The sequence below is a fragment of the Monodon monoceros genome, unplaced genomic scaffold, assembly GCF_005190385.1.
Source record: "Monodon monoceros isolate NGI ecotype Baffin Bay Population unplaced genomic scaffold, NGI_Narwhal_1 Super_Scaffold_2, whole genome shotgun sequence".
Classification (NCBI taxonomy): Eukaryota; Metazoa; Chordata; class Mammalia; order Artiodactyla; family Monodontidae; genus Monodon; species Monodon monoceros.
Window position 1 is genome coordinate 25,385,767 of NW_021703776.1, and position 22,313 is coordinate 25,408,079.

Here is a 22,313-nt window from a genome sequence, read left to right on the forward strand (position 1 = left end):
ACTGAATTGTAAGAATATTTAAGAATGTGTAGATTTTATCCCTTCCTATATTACATTAGCTGATAAACCTACAGCTATTCTTTCTGTGTGTGCTTTCTTAATAGTGATGCTAAGAAAATGAAATATTGTTCTTTAATTTTAGAAGCTGAAGAGAAAAGAAGAGGCACTGTCTCATAGATGCTGAATGGCTGTTGTAAAACTGTCATTGAATAGTAAAAGACTTACAATTCAAATTAATATTTGAGAAGCCTGCATGATTCAAAATAATCAAATTAACTAATTTTTCACCATCAAAAATGAAAGATTCTTTTGGCATCATTTAGAATAAGACAATTCTGTTTGCTGCTCTTTCTGTTTATCAAATAACAGAAGGGAAGGGATCTATATTTTGAAAAAGAAAATCCATAAATAAAAAATGAATGTATTTTTTATAATCATACAAAACAGATATGCTATGTTTATGTTGAAAATGGAATAATTTAGATGAGATAATCTTCATGTTAATAATTAAAATAATTTCCTAATTTCAGCATAATCTTGATCTGGTTATGTTTTGTGGCAGAAAACAAATCTTTGCTTTCCTCAGTACAGGAAGGCCCAGAGTCTCTCTGACCATCATGGAAGCAATATGAAACATGAAACAAAGGGCCGTGAAGGAAGAGGAGAAATGAAAAGTTTAGAACTGCAGTAACTGTGCTCTAATGGAGAACTGAAATAGAAGAATTATTCTGCAATTAATTTCACTGAGGTTTAGAATGGCTTCCAAATCTTTAAGGAGAAATTCTTTTCAATTTTCTCCTTTCTCTGCTGGCCTGAAAGTCCACTTTTAACTGGTAAGGCAGTAAAATCATTTCTTATTGAAACTGAGATTTGCAGGCTACCCTAAGAGAGTGCTTTCCAAAATGTACTCTGTAAATTTGGTGCCTTAGAGAACACTTAGAGTTGCTTGGAGGTTACATCTGAGAGAGAATGAGATGCCCCCAGTAACCCTCAACCAGAGCTACGCCATGCTGGTAATTCATTGTTTGGGTGTTTACATAAGGTTTCATTTGGAATAAGGTTTTGCTAAAAGACAAAAGATAAAATGTAAAAAATTGAAATCACTGTCATAAGAAAATATCCCCCCCCCCCAAAAAAAGGAAAAGAAAATAACCTGGGTGTTAAGAAGGAAAATTTATAGAGTAAATTTCCACTATAGAATTACATATTACAACTGAAGGGAAAGGAAAATAAAATAAGGACAAATAAAAACAACAAGCCAAAAAGAAACAGCACGTATTGGCCCATGAGCAAGAAGTTTAAAAAAATGAGCAGAGGGAAGGAGATATTATGAATGAGAACTCATAGCATTTTCTGTGCTGCATGTGAAATGAAGAAAGATCAGGTCTGTTTTTCTAGAAGTGGGAAATAGCAGCGATACAGCAAGATCAAGAGCACACAGGTGATCCCGACTCCATCCTGCTGGGTCCTTCTTAGTAAGGTGCCCACGTTCTGCACTCTTTCTCCATTTCCACTCTCACACTGCGCTTCTGCTTGAATCAGGGTGTACCTAGATAACACTTAATTGATTTCTTTGTCTTTGTGTCCTACCCTTCATAATACTTTCTACAGGCCAAGGGTCTATGAATTTTCTATCACATATTGCTTTGAATTAGCCTCTCCCTCACTCAAAAATATTTATTTCCTGATCACTCTATTTTGTCGTGGCTAACATTCCTTGGCTTCTGTTCAAGGTTCTTTTAATTTAGTCTCAACTTACCTCTACAGGAACATTTTCCTGCAGCAAAGCAGATCTGTTCCTTTCACTACCCTCTGGCAGAAGAATCTTCCCTTGTACCATTTCTTCCAGGAAAACACTCCCCCTTTCTCTATGCTTACCCTCAAATTAGTTCAAATCTCTGTTACACTTTGTGAAAATGTACTGTAGATGCAACTAAGACTCAGTGTTCTCTTTCCCTTATCTGAAATGTACTATCTTCAAATAGTTATTATTTGGTATTGTGTTAACTCTTTCCACATGACATTTCTTATCTACACTAAATTACTTTTTGGTACCATCTAAAGTACAGTTTTTCTAACATTTTTGAATTTGCCCATGTACAATGCAATATAAACACAGAAACACACATACAGAACTAAAAAAGATAGTGATTTATACTATTTTCTTCTATTTTCCTGGTCAAAATACTCTCAATTGATTTGATAAATTACAGATGGGTTATGACCCCCAGTATGAAAAACACTGCTCTAAAAGAACTGCTGAGCAATTATTTGACAATTATTGATCAGAGGAAGAAAAGAGGACAGCATTAGACGCATGAAACTCTTAAAGAGGAACCTTCAAATTTCCCGGAGAATCTGTCATGTTTGAAACCCTTTCAACATGTATGAAGTAACCGAGGCATAATACATTGATACTGTTAAGGTATCAGGCAGACTTTGAAGTATAGAATTCCACAGATATCATTAGATTTAATAAAACATGTATTTGTATTAAAATACTTTTCTGTGAAATTGTATTTTTTCATTATACACCTACATATGTTATAAAACAGGAAAGGTTCTAACAATGCTTACAGTTTCAATAGACCAGTGGGAAAAAGAGCCACAAAAGATGGTATAGCAATGATCTTTTAAAAACTTTCATACCTGAATTTCCCCCGTAATTGGATGAGAGACAACCTTTGTTGCATCAGTAGGCTGCAATATCAAAACACAGATTAATGGATAAACCTTTCATAGGATTTACCATTTCAGCTTCCCTCTGAATTAATTTCTGTTGGTCAGAGCACACCCTGCCTGGAGAACACATTTCATCCATTTGGCTGCTTCAGATTAGGGTGTCTACTTACACTTCTCAACACGTTTAATCTTAGAAATACATAAATCCCTTTTTCATTTTGTGAAGCCTGTTTTGAGGCTATAATTTTATACCTGCAGTAATCTACGTTCAATTACCTAAGAAATGGAACAATTTTGGTTGAAAGTATTCAATTTAAATATGAACAGATTTTAACTATCTATAAGAGAATGAAAAAGGTACTATTTTTATTCAACTGCCTAGGAGCCCAGAAGTTATAAAAGTCCATTCTTATATTCCTTTGTTGGGTTCTCAGCCTATTCCTACTCTATCCTAGAGTGGAACACCCAGGCAATCACTCCTTAGTATTTCATACTCCTTTAATTAAAATTCCATCCCAGTCTATATAAGTTCTCATCTCCTTGATAATTTCCTTATGTCAGTAAAGCCTTAAAAACCGTTAGAACTGTGATCTGGTAAAGTGATTCATTCTGCTGATTAAGTGACTAATTGCTGAATTGTTACAGTTCAATAGAATGTACAAATCTGTACCAAAAAAGAGATGCTGTCCCTGACTAGATCTATAATAGAATTTCAGGCAACGTGGCATCACTATAGGGAAATATTTACTAAAATGGAGGCAAGCTTGCTACCCTACAAATAAGGTCCTATCTCCCTATATATACATAATATTGGTTTTATTTTCATAATTAACGAGAAAAGGAGAAATTCATAATACTTAGGTGTATATACTTGTTCTGCTACCTTTTCTTTTATAAATTTATGCTAGAAATGAGAGCAATCAAAGAAGACAGCTATATTCCAGGTCTTGTTCTGTGAAATAAGAATAAAAATAATGTAATCATTGGTAAAGTTATGGAGTAAGGGTTAAATTTTCTAAGCCATATATCCTTTATTAGTTCAGCTCTTTTATAAGAAACTACGCTCTGGCTGCAAAGGATAAACTGCTAGGTAACGAACCATTATATTTACTTAATAATTATTTTACTGTTTAAATTTTAAGAAAAAGAAACTGAATCTAGAAAAAGGACCACACAACTTCCTCAAACTATTTCTATCTCAATTAAAGAAGGGAAGTTTCCTAAAACCAGATATCCTTGCATCTCAGTTAGGAACATTGGGGAATAACTAGAGATAAAAAGTCAAAAATAAGACCAGAAAAAAAAAAAAGAATAATGATAATGTATTTTGTTTTGATTTATTTTTGACAGTTGTAACTCATTTGGCATATAATTGTGCAAACATAACTAGATTCAACACAGAGAATAAATGTATGGACTATCTTTAAATGTTCTGGGGTATGGCAGTGAACTCATAAGAGCACAGAAGGATGTTGTAATATCTGTTGTACAGTGGGCAAACTACCAGCTCCAGATAATTACAGTTTAAGATTAGAGACAAGTATTTCTTTTCGATAACGTCATACCTTTGTGAGGCTGGTTTGTGATGACTGTGGTGATAAAAAAAAAATGTACTGCAAGAAAATCAGTGAGATCAGTGTGGAACAGGAAATGAGAGTGTCAGTGTCCAAACCAATTCCACCATTTGAGTAGCTGTGCAGTGCCCATCAGGCACATACCCCACTGATACATAATTTGAATTATTAACAATGAAATAAATATATTATTTTTATTTCATTTTATGGGTACTATTTTTTCTAATGGTTACTAAGACGTTAGGGTATAAATACTAGTTAAATTGTTAGGACCTAACTACATAATAAATGAAACTGTTTTATGTATTTCTTTGGGCATAAGGGCATCATGAAAAAACTACTGAGATGTTGTGTGCCATGACAGAAAAGTTTGGGAAAGCAGGAACCTATTTCATTAGAACACTTAAAACTAGTAAGCACTTAGTTCAATTATATATTTATACCATGACTTGGAAGAAATTATTCAGATTTTAAAGATAAAATGAAAAAAGTCTGATTAGATTTCAGAAATAAAAGACCCTGAGGCAGTAAACTAAAAATTTTGAAGACAAAAATTCATATTGAATTAGTAAGCAAAATAATAAAAAGTCTTATACACATAACATATAACTTAAACATATATCTAAATAGATTCATATTTTACTTACATTTACTCAGAAGTAATCGCTTAGAGTATTAATAGATTAATAATTACTTATGAATAATCATTCAAAATATTTAATAGATGGTGCTCTAAATACCTAAATGTATAATTATGCTATGATTTAAATTTTTAGTTTTAATACATTCTATTACATTAATGTTTTATTATTTAATATATAGTTAGCCTCATACCTCGTAAAAACAAAAGGATGTTAAAACTATAATTTTCTAAATTAACTGAAGAACATATGCTATATTTGTAAATATTACATTACCTGACTCAGGAACATGTGAGTTTTAGACAATTGCTCGATATTTCTCTAATCTCTCAATATCAATTTTCTTAACATTGCAGAATTTGGAGAATAAAAGTATTGCTTTTTATGCATACTACACATTGACTGGCCAAGAAATATCATTAAATTCATTCATTCATTCAGCAAAAATGTTTTAAGAAACTCAGTACCAGCTAAATGTTGATGATAAACCCCCCAAAAGATGAATAGGTGGTAGTACCTTTCTTCAAGAGTGTTAACATCTATTGAGTATACATTTCTATATATATATAAAATCTCAAAAATAACCAGATTTGATTATTGTTATCACTTCTAATAAGAGTTAAAAAGGAATATACCATCACTGTCCAGTAGAATATAATGTGAGCCACACAGGTTATTTGAAATATTCTAGTAGTAACATTAAAAATATAAAAATAAATGGGTGAAAATTAATTTTTACTGACATGTTTTATTTGATCCAAATCATTGAAAATATTATCATTTCACGATGAAATCAATATAAAAGTTGTAAAGAGCTATTTTACATTCTTTTTTTATACTAAGTCTTTGAAATTTGCTGTGTAATTCACTTTTACAGCACATCTCAATTCGGACTAGCCACATTTCAAGAGCTCAGCTGTCACATGTGGCTAGCAGCTACTGTCATGGACAGTGCAGCTCTATAACTCTTTATCTTAGCAAAACTTCTATAAAAACTACATAGGCCACATTCCTGGCACAGAAAAGAATGACCACATATCATAAAACCTGTTCATATTATTTCCTTGATGTTTGTCCTACAATACCTGTTTTCATCTTCTACTCATTACCAAAAATGTTAACATATTACAAAACAATTATATTTTGTACCCCCATAATATTACAGAGACTCACAGGTGCCACTGACGTTTTAATTTAATTTTAATTTATTCTGTTACGGTCTATGCAAGCTACTCTACCATGCGCTTAGGGAGCTAGAAGAAGCAAGAAATGGTTCTTGGTTCTCAATGAGTTTGCAGCCCATTTGGGAGGATAAAATAAGGAGACAAGTAATTATAATCAAGATACAAATTGTCTTAGGAGGTACATAAAGCATCTGGCACTTTGGATGGAGGGAAGGAGGAAGGAAGGATAACTTCTGACTTAAGGAAGGATTAGAATATGGAAAGACGTTGTGGAGGAAGGCTTCCTGTTATTTTATTTTCACTTATCACTGGCTCCTTATTTTCCACAGATTGTAAAAGCCATACATGGCATGTAATGTCTTCCAGTTTACAATCATCTAGGCTTCTCCTCTATTTCTTACCCCTATATCTTTTGTACACCTATGTCCTAAGCATACAATTTTCTGTTTCTGAGATTTTCTTCATGTTGCATTCTCTTCTTTGGATGTTGGTTCCTTTCTCCCCTTTACCAAATCAGTTCGTTAGCTAAATGGCAGCTTTTCTAACCCCACTCTCCTAAGAGTTCTCCGTGTACTTCTTAATGACCACCAACATTACAGCTTTACTAAATTTGTTTATATATCCTCTTCATCTATATGTAGATCAGCACTTTTCAAATTACAAGGGGCACCACACTCACTTGGAGAACTTATTAAAACCCAGGTTGCTTAGTCCCATCCCTGGGGTCTCTGATTCAGAAGGCCTAGGGTGGGATCAAGAGTCTGCATTTTTAACAAGTTCCTAGATGATGCTGGTGCTGTTAGACTGGGAGCACGCTTTAAGAACCACTCATCTACGTAGTATACAGGGAAGGATTTTATCCCTCTTTGTATCTTGGGTACCAATTACGACCCGTGACACTGAGGTGGCATCCAAAAATGTCTGTGGAAAGTAGGAATGAGTTTAAAACCCTAATAAATAGACTACTTATTAGCAAGGCTATCGTAAAGATCTGACAACATTAAGCTTATGGTGATAATCTTCTAAGGAAAACCATTGACCAGGCTCTCTTAGAATGAGCAGGACAGGGTCTTAGACAGAGGTAGGGAAGCTGACATTCCAGGGAGCAGGGCTTCATTTTCGACAGGATAGTGATCCAATCAGAACATGGTGTCACAGATCAGATAGTTGTAGGGTAGTTTAAGAGGAAGGAAAAGAGACTGGTGAGTGGAGTGACCAGTAGTGAGTGCAATACTGTTGGCCAAAAAAAATAATGCTTAGCTAAAGAAGTTGGCAAGTTCAGAGAACATAAAAAATTATTAAAGACTTATTAAAAAAGTAAAATTCACAGGATTAAGATTCAGTGAATGAAGATAAAAGAAGAGGCAATGGTGCCTTTACATTTGTACTTAATCTTCTGGGAGGATGGTGATGTCAAATGCTGAAATAAAAAATATCTGGATGACAGACTTATAGAACTACAATGTGCTTGGTGTGAAAACTTTGCTAGCCAAGTCTGTCATGTCTTTAGTTCTACTGTGTGGAGATACTGAGAAAGGAATCAGAAATGGTATCAGTGTGTAACTCCAGAGACAGGGTGCCTCCACGAGGTAATTCTTCAAAATTAACACATGTGGTAAAATATAGTTGTGTTAAAATTTATTTTGAAATTGAGTCTATCCTTGAACTTATTCCTCACAAAACCTTACTATATTTAGTTTGAAACAAGTCATTTTATGATGCAATGATTAAGATCATCCTACCATTCTTTTTTGCTTCTGAATAAAAGGGTTTTTTAGTGACATCTGCTGTGTTTTTACACTTAGTAGAAAAAACTTTATTTTCTGAAGTCTAGTCAACTTATCCAACCACAGCCTGTCCTTCCTATATATCTCACCACATAAAGAAAAAATCTTATTTGTGGTTAAACAAACAAACAAAAAACCTTTTTAAATGTATTTATCAACCATGAAGAGTTTCTCTATTAATAATCAAATCTATGGGGGAAAATCACAAATTGTCTATATTATCATCTGATTTTATAAAGTTAAAAAATTAATTCATGTTTTCTTTTAATTCCCCAGTAACTCCAAAATAATAATGTTAGAAACATTTGTTCTAAATGAAGAGCTGCATCAAGAGAAAACTTATTACTACGGAATTCGGGATAAATTTCAAAATGGCAATACTATATTACTGGCTTTCCTTCTTTCTTGTTGTCCTAAATTATCATCATTTCTTTGTCCGTTTTACCTTCTACTTAAGTTACAAAATCTATTGTAATGTATATCTTGTGTTTCCAAAAAGATACAAAGATATATTTGATATACAGAGGCTCAGATTTGTGTAACAACAACAAAGAAAAAGAACATGAAGCATTAGAGACATTTTTCAAGTTCCCCATAATAATAACTGCTACAATATTTTAAGAGATGTAGAAATACATCATTTTGATACATCCTGATCAGTTATAAACTCAGAAATGGAAACATTTTTTGTTTGTTTCAGTAGATCATTAGGAAAGGAGAAATCACATGAAAAACACCTTAGGAAATAATATTGTATTTCCTATCTCCTAGTCTGAATAAGGAGCTAGAAAATAAGTAACTCGGAGGTTGCATTGGACACTTCTCACCTTGCTGCTGCTGTGTTTCTTTTTGCTCACTGAGGGTGACCCTGGTTGCCCAGGGCTGGGAACAGAACTGGATCCTGCTGAAGTAGGACCTGAATGAACGTGAGATCCTTTTTCAACGACGGACGACAGAACCAGTGGTGACTGCTGTAGCGAGACCTTCTGGAGCTCTGCAGCCAACTGCTTAGGATCAACCCCTGGGGATTTTGCTTTATCCACTGCAACAAAATGAAATGGCTTCACACAGTCTCAGTTTCATAGGTACTTAATACCATGGAACTTATCTGAGTTCTAGATAACAAAGTCATCTAGAACTTATAAAAGTTTTATAGTTACTTATAAAACAAGCTAAATAAAAAAAATACATGCAATTGTACCTTTATGAATCTATTTTTAAAGAAGTCTGGAAGGTTCAGAGAAAAGTAATACTAAATTACAGAGGAAAATGGAGGTTCCTATTATATCTTCAGAAAAATGTTTTTAAATGTTTTATATAGAGAATTCTATGCATGATAAAATATTGTTTTACCCACTGGCATTTAATTTGTATGACTGGCTGTTTTTCCTTCTTGAAATCTTATATATCTATTTCTCTAAGCGAGAAATTTCAAAGAACATATTTACATTAACAGATGTATGAAAATTTCTATAGGCCTTGGCCTGTTCTGTTCAGCGCAGTGACCCAGCCTCTTAGAAATGCTGACTACAACATAGGAAGTGCCCAATAAATACTTGTTGAACAAAGCTATAGTGATACTTTTAGTCTTATAAGTGACTTAAATGTATACACTGTATTTGTTATCTAAGAGATAAATCTACTTCATCATGTAGTTATGAAATTATATGTTGAATTTTATTTATCATAAAAGGCAATCAAAAGGTTTAGGAGTAAGTGTTCCAAAACAAACTGCTAAAAAAGAACCAGTATCATCTAAAAATTATATAGGACCCCAAACAAATGGCTCCATGGATTACTTTCATACAATGAATTTAATTTTAAAGAATTAAAAATATAAACTCTCACAGTAAGAATTTCATATGAATTTCTTTAATGGGTCTAACATGTAAATATGTGTTTTCCTGGAACACTAAAAGTGTAGTTACAACGCTTTTGATTTTCTTTATGATTACATAAATATATAAACATCTGTCTATAAATTTATTTTTGCCTATATCTATGTATATGTCTATGTCTTCATCTACAGCTACATCTGCCTCTACAATTACTCCTCCATTTAAATCTACATCTTTACCCACAGTTGGAAGCAGACTGCTTTCACTTACCAGCTTTTGGTGGTTCATGAAGTTCTAGGTGCTGGGGATTTTCAGAATCTGATAGCATACTGAGGTCCCTAAAAATTAAAACAAAAAAAAAAAATTAAGAAAGCAACTGAGGAAGTCTGAGACAAAAGGCCTTTTTTCCCAACTATGCTGAATATATTTTTTCAGTAGGTAAATGAGAAGTGGTTAATGATATAAAGCAATTTCAAAGCATGCTCACCCTTCTAACCAAATCTATATTTGCAATGCTGTTAAAAGTCAGCTGATAAAAATGATTATTTAAGGTGAAATCTTTATGGATTAAATATAAGTTCATTTTGAAATACTGTACACATCAATGAAATCTAAATGGGTTTAGGCTTTCATTTAAATGACGCATGTTTCAATAAAAGCATGAAAGGGGACATAATAAGAAACAAAATTAGCTGGATTCTTTCTATGCTTTAGACTTTGATTCTGAACACAAGAAATCTATAAAACTTGTATTCACTTCATGTTCTAATTACAGGAAATCTTGCTGACTGGCAAAGGTTCCACCTTAACAATTTTAAATTAAAAGAGACATGAATAGCCAAAAAATGGAAACAAAAAGATGGGGAAAAACTCACAGTCTTACACATATTTCTGCTTCCCCACTTTGCTGACTAATGATACTCTGCACTTCTTCATATGTTTTGGAAGTTAAAGGAATTCCATTCCATTCCAATACTTGCATGCCTACAAAGACAAATTCAAGTATAAAATAAAAAAGGTGTGCTGTCTCATCTGGGTCCACAAGGCACAGAAGACATTGCTTTGCATTTAAAAACCAACTCAGCACACCATTTCAGAGAACATCAGTTCAAAGTTCTCTGGAACATTAATATCAAAATCATATGAAGTTTGATTTCATCAACTTACCTGAACATATAAAATATGTCAAACAGAACATGCAAAACATTGCTCTTGAAAATCTATTAAATAGTATCAAACACATGCATTTTGTTCACACTGCTTTAAAGAAAACATTCTTGACTGTATATTGCTTAAACCAATTTTGTGTGGGGAAAAAAATAATTGCAACCACCAATATAATTTTTCCACGGGCAACGAGCAACTAGAAGAGTGTAAACTTCCATTCTATTGCAGAATAGGAGTGGTAGAAAAAAGTCATTAGGATTTTGTTGCGAAGCTCCCTTTAAGAAATTGTTACAGCTTCAACTTTGCTCAAATAAAAAAGATTCCCATGGTGTGTGTTTTTCTTCGCTGCATGCAAGACAGTCCTGAGTAGAAGCAGCAGAAATGTTATACAGAGGGCAGCGTCATGGGTGTGTGTGTGGCCTGTGCAATAGTATGCCCTGTGCTCAGAAGGGCCCCATGCTTGGTTTAATGCTTTGCTACTGCCATCTTGAAATTCTTAACACTGTTTGAACAAAGAGTCCTATATTTTTATTTTGCACTGGGTCCCATAAATTATGTTGCTGGACTGGTTACAGAGCATTTCATGTTTCCTCTCTTCCTAGAAAGGTAATTTTCATACAAAAAAGTAGTAACATAATTAATATTTCAATATTTTACATTTAGTATTTTTGTCCATTTTATATGAGCTGTCAAATAATTTTGGGAACGTATTTGGCACAAATCACATGGTCCTAATATGTAGCTATGTGGGCTAGATATAAATTCGATGAAACCATCCAGAGTTATAGTGCCCAGATATTTGTGAATGCTACCAGCTTTACCTGAGAAAAAAATACCTGTATGCCATGACTAGGTTATAATTTAAATAAAAAGAAATACTTGTTGAACAATTAGGTTTTCAATGAGCTTCACAGATGCCAATGTGAAATCCCCTATTACTCACTATTGGCTTCCATGGGAAATTCTCAACATGGCATGACTGGGTCTTTAGAAGTTTTAATGATTTTGATATACATTGGAAAGCATATTACCAGTTGCAAACAAGTAAGGGAAGTTCTTTTACTATTGGGAAATGGCAAAAGAAGTCCATAAAAATGCCCACAATAACACAAACAAGAATGACTTTTCTATAACTTACTCCAAGAAAACTTTATCTTCAGATGGGCCTTAGGTTTATTTCAACAATCCCAGGCTGTTGTACACACAAAATGAGAAAATTACATAAAAGACAGTGATAATACCACTAAAGAAAAATTTAGAGCTGAAAGAGGAAAAGCACACTGAAAAACACACTTTTTCTTAGTCACCAGAAAGAGTACATTTATGAACAGATGATTCTGAATTGAAACAAATTAATAGTGCTATAATTCAGAAATTGCATTGTCACTTTTCTGCAGGAGCAAATTCTATGAAAGGGAATAGCTGCATAATCTTCATGCTTCTTCTGTTGAATTTACCTGTTCATTTTTCACATCTTAAAGGGGCAAATTTATAAAACATATTTATCCAGTGAAATGAATAAATGCTTCTAGTTGTAAACAGGAAAACTATTTAGACACATTAATAAAACTGATGAAAAATACAGATAACTAGGATCTTAACCTAGATATATACCTCAGATCATGAACTACATGATTTGCTCTGTCCTAAGATATACCAGCTGAACTTCTTTTCCCCTTATTGAGTTTCCCACTAGCACTGGGGCAGTACTGCAGTTCAAAAGATTTTGCCAGTTCTTTTATCCTTTTATTTTTGGTTTCAATGGTGAGTATGCGATCTATAGGGAATGTGACTTGAACACAGTTCCCTTTCCTCTGCCTCTCCAACTTCCTACAAATCCTACAAGAACCACAGTAAAATAACCAAGTGAATATACAAACTACTTTTAAATTCATAATATGGCTTTAGTCATTGTGAGAATTAAGTACTGTTAAGTATGTGTCTTCAAATATGATATCTTTGAAAATACTTTAATTGTAAAATCCTATAAACTATTTTAAAATGCATGCAGAAATTGTTTGATCATACTACACAGAAACCAAGGTAGTATTTTATCATTTCAATGATTTGAATGTAAGCATATTCAATTTTAAGGAAACTTTTTACTCTGATTTTGGTTTAGAAATAATTCCCAGAACACAGTGAACACATGAATGGTTTTATCTATTATTTAGCATTATGAGCAAACACATTTTCTTTATCTTGAAATTATATCAACATGTATGTTAACCAGTTGTTCAAGTTTGAGATTGCATAGATGATACTTCAATTATATCCCTAGAAAGTGCCTATTCTAATAACTTTTAATAGGAAAACTGAGATAATATGAATTTTTTTGAATGTGCAACAGTCATGATAGAATTAGCTGCTCAAAGTCTTATACCTAATAGGTTATTAAAAACTGAAAAAAGACAATAATCAGGTAATTTTTGAATTCTAAAAACATCAATCACTATAAAACATTCTCAAATATCTGTTTTTATAACTTCTGGGATTACTGAATTTCATATGTTTCTCAAATTGGCAAAAGCTATTCTTATCTTTACAATTCAGAATTTCATGTATGTTATTTCTCTGTCTATAATATTTACCATTACTGCAAAAACATCTTCTGTATTAAAATTATTGCATTAACAGTCAAAATCTTATAAGTTAATGTATATCCAAACATATATCACACAGAAGCTCATGACTTTTATTTATTCCACAAATATTTATGTGGCAGGCACTACACAATTCATCACCTTTGTGATGATCCCCACCTTTGTATCTACTATTTTATGCTGTTATAAAAGTTAATAAAAATGATACTCTACTAGAAAAAGCAGAAGTATCTTGGCAATTAGTAAAATGAAGCTTCACAGAGAAGGAAATTCAAAAGTGTTTTAAGTATATGAAGAAAAGCCCAGACTCATTAGAGATTAGAAAGTTCAAATCAAAGCAATAATGATGTATTACTTAACGCTCATCATATTGAGGAAAGTTTGAAAGCCAGAAAATACAGCGTGTTGACCAGGATATGGGATTTAGGGGACCTTGACTTCAAGAGAGATTATAATTGCCTGGAGGTTTTTTAGCTTTATCCCCACTCTATGATGTGAGAATACCATGACTGTTAGGATGAAAAAAACAACTGCTCATTTACAATTTATAAACATGTAATTATTTTAATGGGAATGCAGACAAATGCAACCACTCTGGAGTGCAATGTGGCAGAACGTCATTAAATTAAGCATATGTACACCCTAGGACCCAGAAATCTTCTTGGCTTTCTATTTGTGGGGAGGTGGCAGTATCAGGAAAAATGGACAATGAGAGCTTATTAAATACTCATGATGGAAACACTTTGCAGTTTTAGGAAAGAGACCACACCAGGTGTTAACACCAAAGGGCAGGTCCATCTTAAAATCGTCTGCCAAGTAAAAACAAGTGAGAAACAGGATCTGATCTATAGGGCAATGACATTTATGTTCATTAAAATGATATTCATACATACTAACATTATATATCATACAAATAAACAACAGACCATTACATAAATTATCATGGTTTTTCATGGAGGGAAGAACAGATAGGAAAAGAAGGTGAGATAAAAAGAAAGAAACGAGTTAATAAATGAATGAATAAACAAACAAGCAAACAGCCCCCCCCCACCACACACACAGAGGAGGGGACCTTATGGGAACCAACAGGGCTGGTGTGCTGTGAAATGAGAATTGGATGCAGCTGGGATAAAAAACCCCACAAAACAATTTAAAAATATGCATATAATAAATTATTTATAATTCATTTTTTATCCTTTTTTCCACTGATATTATTAACTATGACTCTAGATTAATTTTCTAAATTTGGACATCTGCTCTCAATAACCCTCTATAAACTAGCAGCAGTAGGAAAAACTCAGCTGAACTGGTTATCTGCCCTGGCTTTCTAAATAGCAAACAAACCCTGCAAGTGATTTTCAGGAGTCCAATACATTGTCCCCAACAGTTATACTAATTACTCATTCATTTTCAAGTTAGGCAATGTTAGTATAAGAGAAATGCATAGGTAGATGGATTTTATTATTTTTCAAAACTACATTTTAAAATATTTTACAATTTTAGCCTATTTATACATTAATATAAAAGAAAGAAAGGTGGAAAAAAGGAAAGGAAAAAAGAATGGAGGGAGGTAAAGTTAAAAAAAAATAGTATTTGAGTAGTGTCTTGATTATTTACAGATTAAAGGGGATGTCCTCAATTATGATAAGATGTTCAATACTGTACGCCTGAAACACTTTAAAAATCAGCAAGGTATGGCTTGCATATATAAATTCTCAAATGAAATTAATTTACATATTCCAAAGTTATCACATTTTGAATATAAAAAATTATCTAGGAAATATCAAAGACTACTGTTGAACTGTCTGAGCTTACCCACAGTTTTTTTTTCTAGGTCTGAGTCTACTGAAAATATTTAGAATTAATAACTTCCACACTTCCAGATGTAAAACAGATATGCCTCCATTCATTAAAAAAATTGTAAAGAAAACAGATGATCACATATTTTGCAGTATCAATGGTCAATAATAAAAGGGTCATTGAAGGAGGATTACATGAATGAAATGTCTTGCAAAGGCATGTCAACTAATTCATAGACTCATTATAAAGTAAGCAAGATCTGTATAGAGGTGCTAGTTTTAGTCTTTTGTACAATATATTAGAGAAGTGAAACATGAAGTGACATGACTTTTCTAACATCACACAGTTAGCTGATGGTAATGCAGAAATATGAACTCCATTTAACTCTCAGGCCAATGCTACTGTCAGTAAAGAGGAAAACTCATTCAAATTATGCTAACCAAAACTACATAGTAGCCCACCTGACTATAAACAATGTTCAAATGTGTAAAACCTAGCACAAAGAACACATATATTATCTATACTGACATATTTAACCACAATAAAGAAAGATAATTTAGAAATTATTTCATTATCTATATGACAATATTATTTGAAGATTTGGGCATGCAAAAACTGAAGATCTTATTGAACAAACAGAAAGTTGTTGTGGGATATATCATTTTATGGTGGGTAAACAGTGACCATTAGGGAAGCTGATTGGTTTTCTCATCTCTTTTTTCCACTTCACTCCCAGAAGGGAAACCAATTTCACATTTCTACAGGCACAACGATGGGAAATTAGGCTGAGGCCTGCTGGAAGGGAAAATAATGTAGGAAGGATTGTTCAATATCACTAATCATCAGGGAAATGCAAATCAAAAGCACAATGAGACATCATCTCACACCTGTTAGGATGGTTATTATTTAAAAAAACCCCAAACAAACAAACAAACAAAACCCCACAAAAGACAATGAAAGTATTGGTAAGGAAGTGAAGAAATTGGAACTAGTGTACTCTGGTGGTTGCAATGCAAAATGAAGCAGCCACTATGGAAAACAGTATGAAGCTTCCTAAAAATTAAAAGTAGAATTACCACATGATCTAGCAATCCCACTTCTGGGTATTTATCCAAAAGAACTGAAATCAGGATCTTAAAGAGATATCAGCGCTCCTATGTTCTCTGCAGTGCTATACACAAGAGCCAAAATGTGGAAATAACCTAAATATACATTAACAGATAAATGGATAAAGAAAATATGGTTTATAAATATTAAGGAATATTATTCAGCCTTTATTGTTCAGCATTCAGGAAATCCTGTAATATGAGGCATGAATGAACCTTGAAAATATTATGCTAAGTGGAATAAACCAGTCACAGGAGGACAAATACTGCTTGATTCCATCTATATGAGGTATCTAAAATAGTCAAACTCATAGAAGCAAAGAATAGAATGGTGGTTGCCAGGGCCTGGGGGAGGGGGAAATGGGGAATTTCTTATTAACTTGTATAAAAGTTCAGTTATACAGGACAAATAAGCTTTAGATATCTGATAAATAACATTGTGCTTTTAATTAACAATACTGTATCGTACACTTAAAAACCTATGAAGAGGTTTTTAAGTTTCAATGTTAAAAGTACTAAACAGAATTTTAAAAAGAAAAAAGAAGAATGTAGGGTGAATGAAAGGAAGGGGAGGTAGAGAGTTCTAGGGAGAAGATCTCCCCCAGCAATGGTGGCTGGAGGTTGCAAGGGCAGTAGAGAGCAGTATCCTGCTTGCTTATATTATCCAGGGAAGATGGCATTACCTAAAAGAAAAATTTCTGTACGGTGCCATTAGAAAACTTGACCTTAGATTTGGTGGCTCAACCTAAGCAGAATTACTCTCGTGAAAATTTGGTCACAGTTTTAAAGGAGCCACCCACTGCCAAGGAAGCATGCAGGCTTGGACACTGCTCTCAATGCGGTGTGGGTCAAGGTACAGAGGCCCAACCCCCAGTGTTCTAGAATGTGTAAGAGCCTCACTGGGAATTTCCCCAGTGCTCGTGGGGCAGGCAACGTCAAAAAATTGAAGTGTTTCAACTTCTCACCAGTAGATGAAGGGAAGATTGGAACTGACTACATTTGATTTACAGAAAAAGTCGTACGTTTCTTACACTCCAGTATAGGTGTTGCAAATTCATGCTTTTTAAACAGAGTTAAGGTAAATAGGGGAATATATCCATGATTTGTGGGTCCAATTTGAAGAAGATTATCGTGATAGGATTCTGTTTCTAATCACTCTGACCACTAAAATAATCTATTATTCCAGTTCAACATTTCCTGGAAGGATTGGTACAGATACCAAAGCCACTCTATGGCTACAGTTTATGGTGTTTAGAATTAGATATGTTACTTGAAACAGGCTACAACAGAATGTGGCTGAATAAGGCAGGAAAGGGGTTATGCATAGATTAGTAAAATTTTATTGACCCCCCCCCGAAAATAATATAACATGTGGAGATATCCAATGATAGGTTTGTGATGCTATCATCTCGTTTAAAATAGGGTGCAGTTCATAAATTTATAAACTTTTCTCAGTTTAATTTCCCTATTTATTTTGTTAAAATACTCAGAATGGATGTTGTCTATTGACTTTCTAATTAAATGGCATGAACAGATTAATGTCATCAAATCTAAAGGATATCACGACCAGCTAACAGTAACAGATTAATCCAAAATGCACTTATGATTATATATAGAGATACAGAGTTGGGTTAAATGGACATAGGAAGCTAGGGAAAATGACACAATTGTGCATGAGAAATGCTTGTCTTAACTGGTGCCTCCTCTACTTGCAGTATCCCTAGTGAACCAGCAAGGATTTTAACTTTAATTATGTTCTTAACCTTTTTTGATACTCATGTGTTCTGTACTATTCCCTTTATAAAGTTATTTAAATGTATCCCACTACTCAGACAATGGATTTTAACATAAAATATCATCAATTTATACCAGGAAAAGTGTTTCTTAATAAATACAGGAAACGTTTGAACCAGTGGCAAAATCATCATTGTCGTCATCATCCTCTCCACTGAGCATATAGAAGATACAAATTCCACTTCATAACATTATTTGACAGACAAAATGCGCAGAGCTTTGCTTTGACTTCTGAGTTGTAACTTTAAATCATGTGCAAAATTGGACAAAAAGGAAACTATGTTTTGAAAAGTAAAGTTATAAAAAGAAATCTCCCAATCAAAATTTAAGAGCAAAAAATTCCAATATACTATTCTAGAGTATAAGAAAATACATTTTTTTTTTTACAAAGAAGGAGAGTTTTTTTAAAAAATCATAACCTAAGTACTCATCACTAGAAATATTACAACATGGTCAATTTCTGTGCATAAAAATGTTGTTTTTATATTTTGCTTATTTTGAGCCAAAGACACTATATAATTATTATGAATGGTATAATCAAAACTAAAAGAGTGAACTTTAAATACATAAATTATTTCATCATTTGAAGAGTTAAAGGATAGAAATAAAACAGAGAAGTCATTTCAAACAATAAAAAACCAATAACCATTTTATCACCCTAAGAGAAACTTTACAAAAATAAAATGAATTATGTGTTAAGTTACTTCATAAGAAGTGCCAGTATTCTATTAACATCATGAAGAAGAACTAGCAAATAATTCACTTTGGTTGGATGGATGTTCAACACATAACAAATGTTATTTTATGGTAGAATTCTATTCAAAAAGTTCTCACAGTAAACAGAATGTAATTTCAATCTATATATATAATATAGTATATACAACATATTACAATTATTGAGTTTTCCATTAATAAACCAGAGTTGTTTAAGAAGACACCTTAACAGCAATATCTGTCAAATAATAGAGAAAAAACTCAGCTATTTTCCCTCCAGCTCTTTAAAATTCACGTAGAGAAATGATCTCCTCTAATTCAGAAGCAAACATGGTTAACAATCACAAAAAATAATGGTAACATATTTTAGATGAATTACACAAAACTTTCAGATGTATACCATCTAATTATAAGAAGTCTTTTTGATTAAAATGAATAAAATTAGATCTATTTCACTTATGTTAATCGTACCAACATGGGACTTCGTTGTTGTTTTTTTACGAAGTTATTTTGACCACTTTTTCTCATTTTATCTTTACAGCACTTCAGTAAAATAGGTAGGGTAAATGTAACTATTACTATGTTTACAGATCTGAAATCTGTTTTAGAAATTATACTGAGTGGTAGTTCAAAAGGCCAGGACTCCTGATTCCTCATCTACGTTCAAGAATATTAGCATTCTGAGGGCTTCATTTCTGTTTAGGTTGGATGACTTCTATTAAAGAATGTATATTTATTGTATTAATTAAAATAAGATTTAAGACTTGAATGTTAAATGCTCTGTAGGTCTGTTATATTATGTAGAGATTTAAGTTTTTTAAAAAAATGGTGAAGTACATTTTGGCCTACTAAACTTGAATACTGTGTACAGGAACAAATGAATGAACATATTGAGGTCATTTTCACTGAGCTGAAATTTAATACACATGTTGTATTAGTATTTATAGATATATGATATAATATCATTTATTTCCACATCCCCTGTTTCCACCTTGGTCTGAACAGCCACATTTCATGCCTGGATTATTTCTACAGCATCCTAACTGCTCTCCTTCCTATTCTTTACTCCTTCTAACTGTTCTCCTTATAGCTGTCAGAGTGATTTTATTTAAACGTCATTCAGCTTGTGTCAGCCCAGTGCCTTCTCATTTGACATTAATAGAAGCTGAAGTCCTTACACTGACCTAGAAGATGCTACCTCTGTTACTTCTGTTACTCTGTTACATTGGTTACTTCTCTGCTGGAAATTCCTGCTTTCTTCTCTCTCACTCACATCCTCACTCAGTGCCAGCCATGCTGGCCTCCCTGCGGTCTTATTATTCCTGGCACACACCAGGCAGGCTCTTGCTCTGGGCCTGTGCCCTTTTCATTCCTCTGCCTATAATACCAATAACTCCAAGCTCACTCCTTCCTCTCCTTGGGGGCTTTCCTCATTTTTTGCCTTCTTGGCGAGGCCTTCCCTGACATCCCATCTAAAATTTCAACCCTACCTTCCTATTTGGCATATCCACCCTCCTTGTTATCTTTTTCTCCTTAGCACTTATTGCCACTTATTATGTGATACTTATAAGTAGGTTTTACTTTCTGTCTCACCTACTGAAATGTATGGTCCATGTTTTCTTCATTCATATTCCACAGGACCAAGAGAGGTTGCTCTATAGACCATGTATTTACAAACACACACACACACACACACGCGCACGCGCGCGTGCGCTAGACCGTAGAAATCTCAAGCACCATAACTGACGGTGACGGGGATCTAGTAAAAACTAGAGAGTAAAAGAAAACAAAAGTAGCCTAAGAGGAAAAAAAAGCAAATTAATTTTCTTCCACCACTCTCAGTGTAACTTAGTATATATATGAAAAACGTGTAGTCTGATATGAAAATCTGCATTCCCACAGAATATTCTTTCTGCTCCAGCCTCGTCACTATATCTGGAACATGGCTGTACTCCATCACTATAAATAAGTAAAATATGAACTATGTAAAAAATTAACCAATGAAAGAGATAAAAGTCTAAAAAGATCTGTTTCAGTTCCTGGAGAGTTCTTTGCCCTCAGGAGCTTACAGTCTGTTCTTAGACATTACCTGAAAGTTACCTGGAATTCTCTGGGAGGGGAGGAGGCATATCTGTAACCCACACTTAGTTATGGTACTGGTTCTGACAGAAGCCTGCAGAATCAACCAATGTATTCTGCATTTCTATATTTCTCTTACTGAAACTAGAAGAAAATACACATTGTCAAAAAAGTTATTAAATAATGGGTTTTCTTTCCGTAAATACATCTTTCTCCTAGTTCTTCAGGTTTATTTTATATTTTTGTTCATTCAGACCCTGACCAAACTTTTCCTCCACAGTCAACATCCTATATCCACTGCCCTTCTAGGCTGTAACCACCTTGAAAGCAAGGTGGAATTATAGAATGATAGAATTCTAGGATATACCTGTAGAGTAGTTACTGAAGAAACGTTTTGACCCATTTGCATTCTTTATTATTTCCCATATTCCTGATATTCTCACCTCTACTCCTTCCTAAAACCTTCTTTCTGAACTCCCTTTTTATCACCTCCATCTCCTTTGTCAGTATATTACTGCTGCATACCAATAGGTTCTTACAGTTCCACAGTAAGCACCTCAGTGTTCTCCCCCAATAAGAAACAATATCTCATGCAGGGATGAATTCAAGTACTGTAAGGCCTGAAGCTTATGCAATTTTAAGAAAAAAGAGAAAATTATGAATACAAAATTGATACATGTGAATATTTATTAAAAGGACAAAATAAATCATTACAAAAGTTAAAAAGCTGACAAATGCCACAAACATCACATATGTTTTTTAACTTCCTGGAGCCTTGGAAGGGACATGTACAGGTGAGGAAGGAGCCCTGAGATGTAAGGGTCATGATTTATCCATTCTGATTTCATTCCTTTCATTCTATGTAATTAGTCTCACATTCTTAATTCTAGGGCTCACATTTCCCTCTTATGTAACATACATAACTTATTATAGCACACATACTACTGTTTTGCTTCCTCTTTCCACACCTTAGACTGTATGATTCTTCTCAAGGTTCAATCTCTCTGCATCTCTTCAACAGATAAAGTGTCTCAAAAGTATGCATTACAGAAGGGTCTTGTGGAGGGCCCCTTTCACTTAATGCTGAACACCCAGTGAGTTTCTGTGATTTGTCAACAGCCATAAAAAGGAGTTGATGAGAAAGATCAGTCCACACACTGGGTGCCAGACACCTGTCATTTGACACCTACACCACGATTCTATTCACTAACAAGATATGCTTTCAGTGACTTACAGACCATGAGAGTTACATAAGCAGATATTCATTGTATGTATGTCCATAGACTTTAATCAGACATGAGATCAACAAATTGTTGATAAGAAGAAAAACTTAGAAGCCTTTTT

The 22,313-nt window shown here is 33.6% G+C and overlaps 1 protein-coding gene across 1 annotated transcript in view; it reads right to left on the reverse strand.

The window, feature by feature from the left end:
- The window catches only part of PCLO (piccolo presynaptic cytomatrix protein), a 364,389-nt gene that overhangs the window by 76,765 nt on the left and 265,311 nt on the right, over positions 1-22,313 (reverse strand). Inside the window, 4 exon segments of the mRNA XM_029232881.1 lie at positions 2,650-2,700; positions 8,696-8,910; positions 9,977-10,044; positions 10,582-10,690. Of these exon segments, the coding sequence (XP_029088714.1) occupies positions 2,650-2,700; positions 8,696-8,910; positions 9,977-10,044; positions 10,582-10,690 (443 nt within the window).